The sequence below is a fragment of the Podarcis filfolensis genome (assembly GCF_964270895.1).
Source record: "Podarcis filfolensis genome assembly, chromosome: 3".
NCBI lineage: Eukaryota > Metazoa > Chordata > Lepidosauria > Squamata > Lacertidae > Podarcis > Podarcis filfolensis.
In genome coordinates this window covers 65,659,026-65,672,987 of record NC_139606.1, presented here as the reverse complement: position 1 = coordinate 65,672,987, position 13,962 = coordinate 65,659,026, and the positions used below count along the sequence as shown (strand labels likewise).

At 43.5% G+C, this 13,962-nt stretch overlaps 1 protein-coding gene across 1 annotated transcript in view; it reads right to left on the bottom strand.

The window, feature by feature from the left end:
• UST (uronyl 2-sulfotransferase) overlaps nt 1-13,567 on the bottom strand; it is a 112,611-nt gene extending 99,044 nt beyond the window's left edge. Inside the window, exon 1 of the mRNA XM_083608021.1 lies at nt 12,824-13,567. Within this exon, the coding sequence (XP_083464147.1) occupies nt 12,824-13,106 (283 nt within the window). The 5' untranslated portion in view covers nt 13,107-13,567. The remainder of the gene's footprint in view (nt 1-12,823) is intronic.
• Nucleotides 13,568-13,962: the final 395 nt, after the last annotated feature.

Below are 13,962 nucleotides of genomic sequence, written 5' to 3'. Positions count from 1 at the left end.
CGAGGAGGTGAAGTCCGACTGATGGAGAACCACAGTGCCTGCTGTGGTAGCAGAGACCTCATACCTGCTGCCTCTTGCAATTTTTTTTGCTGAATTTAGCACCAAAGTGACCTTCCTGGGATGCTGCAAGCCTGGACAGTGTGTATGGAGGTCCTGGGTTGCCCAGATGACAATACCACCACCCCCCGGCCTCGCTGATGTGGTCCCAAAGGAAAGTGGAGCAATACGTTTGGCACGAGCTTGGCTGCAGTACAAGATGCCATCCAACCATCTTCAGGACTCCACTCCAGATTTGTGTGGGGTTTACTCCCTAGCCTTTTCGTCTCCAGAAGAGGTCTCGCAAGGCAGCGGGTACAGATTTTTCCTCAGGGTTTACTCCCAAAACCTCTCACACAAATGAGTATAGCTGTAAGGCAGTGGAGGGTTAGGATAAGAGTTTCATTCTCATAGATGGTCTCATCCCTGGTTGACAAGCCCCATCTGCCCCTCATTTCCCTCTACAAGATGTAGAGGGACCATTGGACCCATTATGTGTCTTGTCTGCTCAATCCGCGGGCAATGTAGCTGCATTGTTTCATACTTTCCACATGCCCAATTATCATATTATAAAGTAATTGTGTTCTATGTTATAAATCAAGCACTGCTAGGATTTGTTCCTGTTTGTTTTCCAATGTATTTCTTATGAATAAAAATATTCAGCATTTTTTTAATTATGAAAGTGTGGCCCAGAGAAAAAAATTGAGACTCACTGTCCTAAGCCATTGCTTTTGACTCCAGTCTCCAGGGTTCTCAGGCAGAAGTCTTCTCTATCACCTGACACTTGAACCTTTCAATAGGAGTTGAACCTGAGACCATCCACATGCTAAATGTGTGGTATAGCATTGAGTTATGGACCTTCCCCATTAGTTTATGCCTGTCAAATTCCCAAGCTTATTATCGCAACTGGAAAGGACAAACATTTTAAGCAGAAGCAGAGATTTTCTGGATGTCCACTTCTAATCAAGAGATAGTAATCCCAGGAGTATTTAACTTTCTATAACATTACTGTTTGCTGGGAATTAAGGGCAGCTGGGAAACCCCTTTAGCGACTAACAGACTAAGTGCATCCTCCTGCCAAGTTAAAAATGGTGGCATCTCTCCGTCTTCACCCGGGTAAAGAACAGAAATATTTGTATGGAATAAAAAGAACTATGCTATAACCACAGGTCTGTCTGGAACAGCGTTAAAGGTCACATGCCTATGAGATCAAGCACACAAGGGCTTAGATTTTGTTTCGTTTCTGAAGTTAAAGCAGAGATGTTAAGAGAAAAGGGGAAGGAATACATGTTATTTTTTATTTGCAGAACTAATTTGGAGCGCTTCCCTGAGCAAGAGCCAAACGGAACTACTAAGACTGTCATACTGGCACTTTCTTTGAAAATACAGACCATAAATTTTGGTTTGTGATGCCAACCATAATTTTCAGAGGAATTAGTAACTACTTTCAAAAACAAAACTGTTAGGCTTCAGTTAGGGTTCTTTTAACACTTCTTCCATGGAAACAAACTCCCAGTTATGAAGTTGAATAATATATTTTGCCAACATGCCCATTGTATTATGCTTGTAATCCAAGATTAGCAACAAGCATGGATGAAATATTTTGCCAGTAGTTCACATTTGTCCATCCCTAGTGGCAAATGTAAAACCAGGCTGGGGCCAGATGTATTAGACTGAGAAAACTTCTTTCTCTAGCTCCTGCACTTTGGTTTCTTTCTTCAATCCAGTCTTCTCTGGGGAAGAAAGAAAGAGAGGCACTGGAAGAATGGAAAGAAGACTATCATGGCACATGAGGAGAGCCTTTAACAGTGATGTATCAGCTCACTGCCTGTTAGTTACTGAAGTTCTTGTGCACATTAATAAGACATGTAAGCCTCTGATGATACACAGCTATGTTCAAAGAACACTGCCCTATCTGTGAGTGCTTGCTTCTCCTACTGGCTGGCATAACGCAGAGAGGGTGAGTCACTTTCACCAATTGTTCTCTGCACTTCTGTGTAACTTTTGAAAAGCATTTTCATACCACCCTACACCAGTTAGCTTCTGGACTATTGCTAATTTTGGGTGCAAATGAATTACATAACCGCAGTTCCCATGCTGCAACCCTCCAGACCTCTCATGGAGGGGACACCCAAAGAAGGGCCTCAAGTAATGATCAAAGAGTCCACGTTGGTTCATATGGGGAGAAGTGGTCCTTGAGGTATTATAGTCCTGAGCTGCTAAGGTTCATAACATCATCTACTTAATGCAACATTGCCCTAGCTCCCCGCAGACAAGCCAGAATGAGTGATAATGAACCTACCCTCAAATTCATGCAAACAAATTGGCCAAAAATGCTTGGTAAACAAGTCATCTGGAAGCAAACTAAGATGCAGAAATCATTCCTGCCCTCACAAGCCTTGAACACTTCAGAAAGGTGATATGGCAAAGTTCCACTTTGAATATTACAAAAAAGAGAGGAGATAGAGCAAGAAACAAACATTTCTGGACTGCCTAGTAAGACTGAAAGGTGTGTACAAAGCGGAAACTCTGGACTTCCAGTAACTGGACATCGTGGTTTTCACTTTGCAATGTGGTGTCAAGTAAAGACATGAAGACTGCATAGCAGTGTTTCATCTCATTTTATAATCATTTTCACTTCAATTATCCTCATGCCTATTCCAAATATTACATGTTCTTGCTACCCAGATGTTATGACACTAAACAGCTCCTACTCTCTCATCTGATGGAGAAGCTGTGTCGTTTGCTATAAGCAAGTTAATTTTTAACAGAACAATTAACTAATTAAATACTATGGCAGGTGTGACAAGTTAATTTATTATATTTACATATCACTTCACACATTCAGAGGAGTCCTGGATTGATTTACAATAACAGAAAAAGGGAAAGAGCAATTCAAATGTTGACACTGTTTTTATGATATCATGCTACATAAAGAAACCTAATTATTATACTCAACATGTATTTCATTTATATATAGACTGCTATGGCTGGAGTTTATAAGAACATAACAAGAGCATGCTGTATCAGGCCAATAGCCCATTGTGTTCTCACTGTGTCCAACCAGATGCCTGTAGGAAACCCAGATGCAGGACCCAAGCACAAGAGCTCTCTTCTCTCCTGGGGTTTCCTGCAACTGGTATTCAGAAGCCTTGCTGCCTCCAACTGTAAAAGCAGAGCACAACCACAACAGATAATAGCCTCCAAGAATTTATCTAACTGACCGACTGACCGGTGAGAAGTCTTAAAAGGCACATATCACATTTATTCTTTTTCTGACTTTGTGGAAAAGGAGGGAGGGATTCAACTTGGTAACAGGTGAGCAAGAGGAGGAGAGAAAACGATGGATGCTGATCTGCGGCTGCCTGCTTTGTGCCTGGCTGATTGACAGCCGCAGGCCCACCCCCTAGCCGTCTCCATTTCTTGTCCGACATTGCATCTTGCCATACTACAAGTGCCATTTTGGTGGTGAATTCTCATTGTTGTGCTCTTTGATTGGTCTACCTTCATATCACCTGACCATTTCTCCTACTGCTCAGCTCCCAGTTCTTGTCTAAACTCACAACTGGAGACAGATTTCTGGGGTGATGCACATGTGCCCCCAAGCCTGTACCTCTGTTTCAACAAACCCTAGGTCCGCCTCTGACAATACCATTTTTGGCACTCTGCAGAATCACAGTATACAACATAAGGACGAGAATAGGGACCAATATGTGGGTCAACTTCACAAGCTGTATCAGAGTCAGAAACTGTCTTTCTGGAGAATATCTGACGTTGTAGGTGTGGTAAAGATTAGAAAGAAGGCATGTGGGGTAAGGAGCATCAGTTCTGCAGAAGTAAAACCGCTGGTGACCTTTAAAAAACATTTAATATCTGAAGTCAATGAAGGAAAGCAAAACTGGGAAAACAGAGCAGACCCTAATTAAAATTAAAAACCAGAAACAAGATTTATGTTAGGGGGCAGGCTTTATGTTGGGAGGGCAGAAAGACTGTACCTTTCATTTTCAGTTAAAATAATAACCCCTGTACAACACTCAAGAGGGAAGAGAAATGTATTCCAATCATTCTGATCAATCAGCCAGGAATAACACAGGGAAACCCACCCATATATTTGGCATAGCATGCTATTCTACCATTAAGTAAATTCAACAGGACATTAATACTGCAAGCCTTGCATTCTAAGGCACATGTTCTGCCAACTTGAGATCTGTGCCAGGACAGGAACACCTAATAACTTATCTAAACATACTTCATTTCCATTCAGGCTATACTCAAATCAATCAGTCCTAACACTTTTCATTTTACATGGAATTTTAAGATAGATGATACATTTCTGGATTATCTTGTGCAAATAGAAACATGCCAAGATTCATCCCAAATTCATAGTATAAACCACAGGCAGCCAAAACTTTAATCAAGGTTACAATTCTCTCAGGGATTTCAATATGAAAATAATTTTTAAAATAAACTACTATCTTTTCTAGTGCTTATGTTTGGTTTTTTTGCTGTTTAAATCACTAAACTACTATATTTTTTAAAGTACTACAAGGGGAACCCACAAATTTATTACTGAGCAGGCACCAAAATATCCAAATGGTTTTGTGTCTTATACTTTTGAGATGGTTTGATCTTAGTCATCTTTAATAATTAGTTTTATGGAGGCTATGATTTTGTATTTTACACTCTTCATTTTGTTTTTCTTGGCTGGTTGACCACAAAAAACATCTGAATGACTGACAACTAAGGCAATATCTATTAAAATGTGAAAACTTAGAGAATGAACTGGTCTCTATCTGTCATGTACATTGTCCCTAAAGCATCTGAGCAAAATACTGAATGGTAAATTTACATTTGCACAGAACCGAACCTTTTCCAAAATTCATTGGATGAACTGAAAAACTGGAAAGTGATGAGCATTATCTGCTGCCCCCAGTCCATGATATATGTAAACACCATCACAGCAAAACATGGCAGTGAGCAGTGTGCATGTGGTAGTATTCTAAGTTGCCCTGGACATTTTCCTGTAGAACAGCTTTAAAGTATTTTGAATAAATAAAATTTTAAAATGTGAATCACTTTGAAAATTCAGGATTCATTCAATAACCATGGTTTCCCACTAATTCATAAACCAGTAAGTCCTCTGACACCCAAACTCTGTAAACTGATTTGTTTGAACTATGATTTGAGGAAAAAGAAGGAAACAACAGTGACAGACCTTGGCTTGTTATCTCCTCCTCTCCTGTGATGAGATGTGTGGAGTGAAAAAGCATGCAAGCAAAAGGCTTATATATGTAGGCTCATTTATATACTTGGAAACCATTTCCCAGTATGTCTGAACCAGGCCAATAGCACCACACAGAATAAAAATAATTAGGCATGAGCAGTGAGGAAGCCAAGTTTGGTGTCTACACCAAATTGTTCAGGGAGGTTAAAATAAAAATGGATTATGAAAAGTTCCAAAATGATATTTCTAAATTGGGTGAATGGGTAGTAAAATGGCCAGTGTAATTCAGTGTAAGTAAGTGTAAAGTGATGCACATTGGGACAAAAATCATAATGCTACTTATATACTAATGAGGTCTGAAGTGGCAGTCACTGTACAGAAATCTTGGGGTCATAGTGGATACGGATATATCAATGAAGATGACCCAGTGTGCAACAACTATGAAAAAGGGAAATTCCATGTTAGCACTCATTAAGAAAGGGATTTAAATGAAAGCTGCCAATATAATGCCATTCTGTATAATGTCATATGGTGCGACCACACTTAGATACTGTGTACAGTTCTAGTCGCCTCACCTCATTAAAGGATACTGTATGTTCCAAAAAGAGCACCCAAAACAACCAAGAGGCTGAAGAAAACCACCATGGGTAAAAGCTGGAGCTTTCTAGTTTAGCAAAATGACAAATAATGCAGTACAGTGGTACCTCGGGTTGCACACGCTTCAGGTTACAGACGCTTCAGGTTACAAACTCCGCTAACCCAGAAATAGTACCTCGGGTTAAGAACTTTGCTTCAGGATGAGAACAGAAATCGTGCTCTGGTGGCGCGGTGGCAGTGGGAGGCCCCATTAGCTAAAGTGGTGCTTCAGGTTAAGAACAGACCTCCGGAACGAATTAAGTACTTAACCCGAGGTACCACTGTATACAATACAGACGATACAGATCCAAAAATGAACGACAGACGAGAGAAAGCACGTATTCATGTAACACATGGCTAAAACTATGGCATCTGCTCCCACAGGATGGAAGGGTGGCCACCAACTTGGATAACTTTAAAAGAAGATTTGACAAATCCATGGAGCATAAGGCAATCAATATCTACTCTTTGAATGCAGTATGCCTCTGTATACCATTTGCTGGGAATCACTAGTGGGAAATGACTGTTGCATTTATATTCTGCTTGTGGGATTCCCATAAGCATCTGGAACAGGATGCGACACAAGATGAGCTTTTTGGTCTGATCCAGCAGGACTCTTATGTTCAAAGTATTATTTATATAATGATGTTGCCTGGTAACATTTGGCACTACTTCCCAAGCTGCTTTAAATTTAAATCTTCTATAGCTATTCCATTTCCCCCCTTATGTTCCATAGGTTTTTAAAAGAAATATAAACAATTGTGTGAGCCTGATAACCCACCAGGGCACCTCTTCTACACTCCAGCCCATGCAATAGATAACGGTGGGGGTGGGGCAGTAGGTGACAAGAGCAAGCAGCCAGACAAAGGAAGTGATAGGAAAGCAAAAACCTGAGTAAAATGGGAAAAATAGTGAAACGGGTTACAGGAGAAATAAAAGGTACAGCAGGAGAGGAATGTAGCTAACACAGAAACTCACTGCCCAAGGTGGCAGAGAAAATCATGCCATATAAATGTAAAGGTGTCTGGAGTGCCACGCTGTTTATAAGGTAATTACATCTCTTCTTGCTTAAACAGGCACAGCTGAGCAAAATACAACCAAAATAACTTTACATATAAAAATTCTAATGTCACCGGGAGGAGCATAAAAAGGCATACACTGGAGAAAGCAGTTTTGGTGTACTGCAGGTTGGATGCACATCTTTACTACTCCGTACTTAGAGAAATTGAAGTGCCAAGAAAACCAAAGAGCTTCCTACACATTATATGACAACAGTACCACAACACATTAAAAAAGAAAAGCCATTTGGGGAAGGGAGAATTTAGATCAGAGAAATGACTCTTTTCAGACCCAATGCTTTTTCTGGCCAATTCCATCAGCAGTCATAAGTGATTTCAAATGTGTGGTTTGTACACTTGGGAGGGGGGATGTCAAGCAGTGAAACAGAAGGCAGGCACATATAGAGCTAGGCATTCCCTCCCTCCCCAAACACTTCTTTAGTCTAAAATCTACAGTCACTATCTGCTTCTGAACAGATGTTTCTATTGCGTAATTACTTCCTGCAGATTATGTGTGCACAACTACTCACTTGCAGTATCTTTTGGCATGCAAATATATGTGGACTAAGTGGGGTGCATTCTTAAGGCTGATTGAACCGGAAGCCCAGAGGCAGAGTTTGTTGTACAGCACAAGTGGTTTTAGTCACTTTTATATATATCTGACACCTCCAATAAATAATGCTTTGAAATGTAAGCCTAGAATTCCCCCAGATATACAGAGAAATTAATCAACCCGAAAAGAGGTTCAGCACAGAAAAAGCAGAAAACAACAACATGCTTTGGGCAGTGAAAATTTGCTGCAGCTCTTCTCACCCTAGATATCTTTCTGAAGAGGTTGTAGACTTATTTCTCAATGACACCTTGATTGGAGCAAATGATTGTAATGTATTACTCACATTTAAAGCTGGAGTTTTAAAGCCTCTAGCTTCCTAGTGTCTTAAATTTCCTTCTCTAGCAACCGTACAGGATAAAAATGCATCTACAAAAAGTGATGGGAAGAGATTTCCTTACAGGTATAACTAACTTCAACCATCAGTTTCCACACAATGAATTTCCATGAAGGAGGAGGAGGAGGAGGAGGAGGAGGAGGAGGAGGAGGAGGAGGAGGAGGAGGAGGAGTCCAATAAGGATCAAGATGCAGTGGTACCTCTGGTTAAGAACTTAAGTCGTTCTGGAGGTCCATTCTTAACCTGAAACTGTTCTTAACCTGAGGTACCACTTTAGCTAATGGGGCCTCCCACCGCCGCCGCCGCACAATTTCTGTTCTCATCCTGAAGCAAAGTTTTTAACCCGAGGTACTATTTCTGGGTTAGCGGAGTCTGTAACCTGAAGCGTCTGTAACCCGAGGTACCACTGTGGTTAAAAACAAACAAACAGAAGACACTGTTCTTACACTGTGCAACTAACAGAAAATCAGTCCTTGTAGTTTTCAGATCATCTATGTGCTAAAGCCTGCTTTCAAGAGTACTGTGGACGTTTAATATGTCTCTCTTTTAAGTAACACATAAGTGAGGGACAAACCCTTACCTTCAGGCAAGAATATGAAATCCTGTAGGTGACTGGGGGTAAGAATGCACTTTTTCTTCTGTATCTGTGATTTGAATATGCATATTTTTTATTCAGCAAACTCTTACTGCTCTATTTAAGGCAGGTGAAAGGACCTATAGTAACAGACTGAATCAAAGTTTTTTTTTCTTTACCAAAATAATAGTACAGAGAAATCTATAGAGGACTGATGCATACTACAACTTGACTGATGTTCGTTCCAAGTATGACCTCAGATGAACAATACACATCTCTGCAAACTCAGGAAGGCAGTGAGAGAACAAAAATGTACATACCATCCCAAAAAACAGACACTTCACATACGGTTTCATAGATGTAGGAACCATGTGATTTTTACAAGGAGCAAAGAGTAAAGCACCAAATGCTGGTATGTATGAACCGATGCATGTACATGATGCACATCTTGTTGGGCCTTAAATAATTATGGCCTCATGGCCCTCCACAGAGGTCACTTGTAGGAAGCTGGAAACAAGCAGCCCCTTTCAGATTGAGATTTAATAATTTTCATACCAAGGACAATTTGGGTCTGGCAGCCAATGAGGCACTCTCTCTGCAGAAGCAAAGTGAAGATTTTGCAGGGAATAAGAGGTATATGTTGCAGCCTCTCTCTTCCAACCTTCAGCATTCATGGACATGTACACACCTCACAAAAGACACAGCCTGCTCTGCTGTTTGCCTTTCATTACTCCTGTGAGGTTTCCCCACTGGTTACCAGAATTAAATTTCTGACCACATCCAGCAACCAATTTATGGCCTAAATTAGCTAGGCTCAATTCAAATTTAAGTTTGTTTGTTAGTGTTTATAACTTGCATCCTAAGCTCCAACTGTCTGCATGTCAGCTAAAAATGGAGGGGGGGAGAGACATATTTAACTAGATGACACTCAGGTTCCCTTCCAACTCTACAATTCTATAAATTTGAATTTCTACAGCTTGCATCACTGATATATTGTTTTCACCTGTGCAACAAAATGTTATGCTTCTACTATGCAGCTTTTAAAATAGTTTTGGAACCAACATGTTTCAGACTGACATTACACAATACATCTTATTTCAATGCCAATTCCCATTTCCTGATTTTAACTGATCACCATTCTATTTTCTTGCTTCTTATTACCAATTAGCACAGTATGTTGCCGTTTCATTGCACAAAACCAGAAGAAAACCCAAAGCACATTTTTACTTCCAAGTATTTCATAATCCCTTCTTCCCCCCTGCCCTGCTCTCAACTCTTTTGCTTGCAGTCTTCAAGCCAGAAGTCTGGATTGCACTGTTTTGATTGGGTATCACTTATTTCTGCTTCAGGAAACTAGAAGTTCAGTCCCTGCAACCCCCTGTGGTTTTCCCAGCCACATACTTTAGAGAGATTCACATTCCTTCAATAAAGTCTTCAGTGTTAAATGCATTCAGGAGGCACAGTGATTTGGAAACTACCAAAAGTCACAATTCGGGGCAACAAATAAAGAGAAGCTTTAATCATTTTAGTTGGTGTTTACCTAGATTGTCATTTTTAATTACTGTTAGATAACCTTGGGAGCAGAAAGGCAATTCATAAATACTTTCAATAAAATAAAATACATGTTATTTCCATTGCTGAAGGAGGGGAGGGACAGAGCTTATTGAAAAAATGTCTTAGCAGAAAAACTATTACAGGCACAAAGATGTGATAACTGGTCCTGACAATGCACCCACCAAATCCGAAACAACCCTATTGAGAATAAAGTAATTCAGAAATAGGTACTACAACATGGGCACATACAAAACAACTATCAGTAAATGGAGCTGCAAGTGAAACAGAGGCTACTGGAATTCGAAATGAAGATAGAAGATAGTGGGGTGTGTTCTATATACTGTGAAGACACAATGGTGTCTATATTAACTCAGAGCAATCCTACCTCCCAGCCATAGTTAATGAACAGAATAGCAGAGCCACAATTGCAACTGTAGCCCTGCCACTTGTGCGGGTCAAGGCAGAAAGTAGGGGGAGGGCAGTAAAATTGCCTCCAAAATTTGCTGCACCAACATTGGGCTGGAACAGCAGAGAAGCCTGGATCACGCTCCACACCCTTGCAAATAACAGGATTGGATTATGTTCCAGCAGACCCTTGGCCAGCCCAGCTCACCCCCCTTCTGCTCCCTGAAACAACCCATTTTGAGGACTTACACTGGCTACCGCCAATGACAATACCACCACTGGTAGGTTCCACCTATGCTTTCAGTGGACACACCACCTTCCCCCCACCTTCAGAAACTGCAACCACATTCCAACTTCCTCCAGCAGAGCAGTTTGAGGGTTAGGATTGTGCTACCCATTACAATACAGGATGGTAGACACAAGATTTGCAAGGAAGCCCAACAACAAAATGCAAGAGAAAGCATGGCAAAGAGAAAGGAAGTGAGCAGTTGAAAGCTGGGCATGTAAGGTTTTGAAGGACTATTTAAAATGCAGAGATTTTCTAAAATAAATTTCAGAAAGAAAGAACCATATAAACTGTGATGTGTCTGCATCTTCTCAATGCACGTGCCAGTGATACAGTTAAAAAGCACCAGTGTGGTGTTAGCAGTTAGAATGTTGAACTAGAACTCGGAAGATCAGAGATCAAATCCCCACTTGGCCATGAAGCTAGGTGGGTGAGCTTGGGCCCATCTCTCACAAGTAGCCTACCTCACAGGGTTTTTGTGACGGTAAAATGGAGAATAGGGGAAACCATGTATGACCCATTAAAGAAAATGTGGGAAACAAATGTAATAAGTTAAGTAGCATACAGAAGGCTTGTTTACACATAAGTAAAATCCCAGGAAGCTGCTATGTGCAAAATATTCCTTAATAAATATATGAGAGCTCATGTTGGAGAAGAAATGAAGCAGCAATGTAGCTGCTGTCCTGCTATAGCCAGTTCAGCCCAATTGTAATATGTTGTGCTCACCACCTTTCACTGTGCTCTTGTAAAATTCTTTTTTTAATATTCATTGTAGCCAACTTCATCCAGCAATACTGTCATTTGAATTGCCAGCAGTCTCTTAATTTTAACTGTCAGTCCACAGCTCACATTTATTTTACCACTGGGACTGGCTGTGAACCACAATGATTTATTTTGTGGTCAGGCCAAGGGTGACCTTAAGGACACCCTCCTCCTCCTCCTCCTTTCTCCAACACACATGCAGGCAGCTCCTCCAACACTCAAATAGAAAGTCCCCACATGGAAGATAAGAAGAGTGCAAATGAACAAGCATGCCAGCTGCTCCTGCTAAATAAATGGGTTCATTTAGGCTGGGGGGGGGGGATAACCATTGTCAATTTTCAAGCATTTAAAAGACTAGGGGGGGGCAGATGGGGAGAACTTTTATACCTACTGCTGGAGGAAGTATTTTGTCCTAGAAGAGCATTTTGTCAGTGGAACATGCCTAAGGAGACAATGGAACTTGATGCCTTGAATTAAAAGGCTAGGCAGACATCTGCAGTGAATGTCTGGAGTACAGTGGTACCTCGGGAGGTCCGTTCTTAACCTGAAACTGTTCTTAACCTGAAGCACCACTTACTCCCCCCACCCCACTCCCTAGTTTGACTGCTGGCCATGTTATGATGAGGGTTGGAGTCCGACAGCTGGGGGGCCACGGGTTCCTCATCCCTGGACTTGACACTACCGGACTATATAACTGCAAAGCAAGTGCCCCTTCAATGCCTTGACCAAAAGCATCATTTTCTGTACTATTTGCAGCAGCAGCTATAATAAAAGGGACCCCCACTTCCTCCTTCATACGGTCTAATGGAATACGAGAGGGACGAAGGGGCATGCAACCGAAATACTCCAAGCCACTCTTCCCAGCTGCAAAAGTTTCAAACATTTCGATTCAAATGCGACCATTTACCAACGCAACCGACCGCGGCAGGCGCACAGCTACTCGATAAGGCGGCAACGCTTCCCTAGTGAGGAAAAACATGCCACTTGCTCTTGCATGTCTCTGTGTTGGGAACAAACGCCCCTCCAACCCTTACCAGTAGAACTTAGACCCTTTCACTAGGCAGAATGGTAAAGACGCCAATTAAGAAGTTGGTTAGATGTCTCCTGACAGCGGACAGCAGTACCAACTTTGGAGAACTATAGCACACACACCGGCCAGCAAGGGTGGGGAGAAGCCAGACCTCTCTACCCTTTAAGGAAGACGGCTCGCTTCACAACTCGCCACACAAGCCCACGGGGCGCTACCGGTTTGCTCTTCACCCCCACCCCCCTTTATCCGGAGTCCTCCTCCTTCCTCGGGCAGCAGAAGCAGCCCCCCTCCCTCCCCTGCGCCCTCCTTACCCAGATAGTGCCTCAGGTCCAGCAGAAAGCGAGGGGCGCCCCCGTTGAGCTGGTAGAAAAGGGAGCCCAGGCAGAAGAGCAGCAAGGCGGCCATGCAGAAGCCGTAGTCGCGCAGGGAGAGGAAGGGCAGCAGCGAGAGGGGCCTCCGCCGCCGCCAGCCCGCTCCCTGCCCGGGAGCCCCCGCGGCGGGCGGCGGGGCCACATGAGGACGGGGCTCCGGGAAACCCGCGCTGTAGCGCGGCGGCGGCAGAGGCAGCGGCGGCGCAAGCAGCAGCTTCTTCATCGTCGTCGTCGGCGCCCCCGTCGCTTCCTTCGCCGCCGCCTCCTGCTCAGACAGCCCGCCGGGCAGAGCGCATCCTCCATCCGCCTGCTCCGCTCCGACTGCCCGGCGTGAAGGTGGGGGAAAGTTCGCCGGAGGCTCAGGCGGCTTCCCTCCTGCCCATTGCCGGCTTCGCCCGGGTGCCGGACGCCCCTAGGAGCGGCTGGAGGAGCCGGAGGCGGCAACCACCATCCCCCTCGGAGGCTCCTTGGCGGGGCTTCCTCTTCTCCGCTTCTTCTTCTCCTTCTCCTTCTCCTCCTCCTCCGCTGCTTCGCTCCCTTTCTCTTCGCTTCAGTGTCAGGTTACAGTTCATGCACGACGGGCCGGTGCCTGCAACTCGCTGCGAAAAAGTTGTTTGCGTCTCTCGGCCTCAGCCCCGCCGCCACCTTCCTCGCCTTCTCCTCAGCCCGCCCACCTCCCTCTCTTGTTCCCGAGAGGCGGCCTTTATTCGCCGCACCAGCGACCCCTAGAGGCGGCCTTCTGGCGCCGACATCCCGGAGGAGCCCGGAAACAAGCGCATGTACAGAGTGCAGAGCTCGAACTCCTTCTCCCCGAGTGAACTTCCCCACTTGGCGCCACAGGCGGGCCTCTCAGACGCCCGCGGTTCTTTCTCTCCCTACTTGCCGCTATATCACGTTCGTAGCTCTCCTCCCTAGTGCCCTTAACTTAGCACTGCCTGCAAAGCCCCTAAAGCCAAAACAAGGGTTTGAAACTGGACTGTACCCAAACGCTATTAATCCATGCGAAAACTTTACTGCAGTTCACATTGGGAACTTTCACACATGACACTAATAGTGTGAGTGCCATGGGGGGTGCCTTA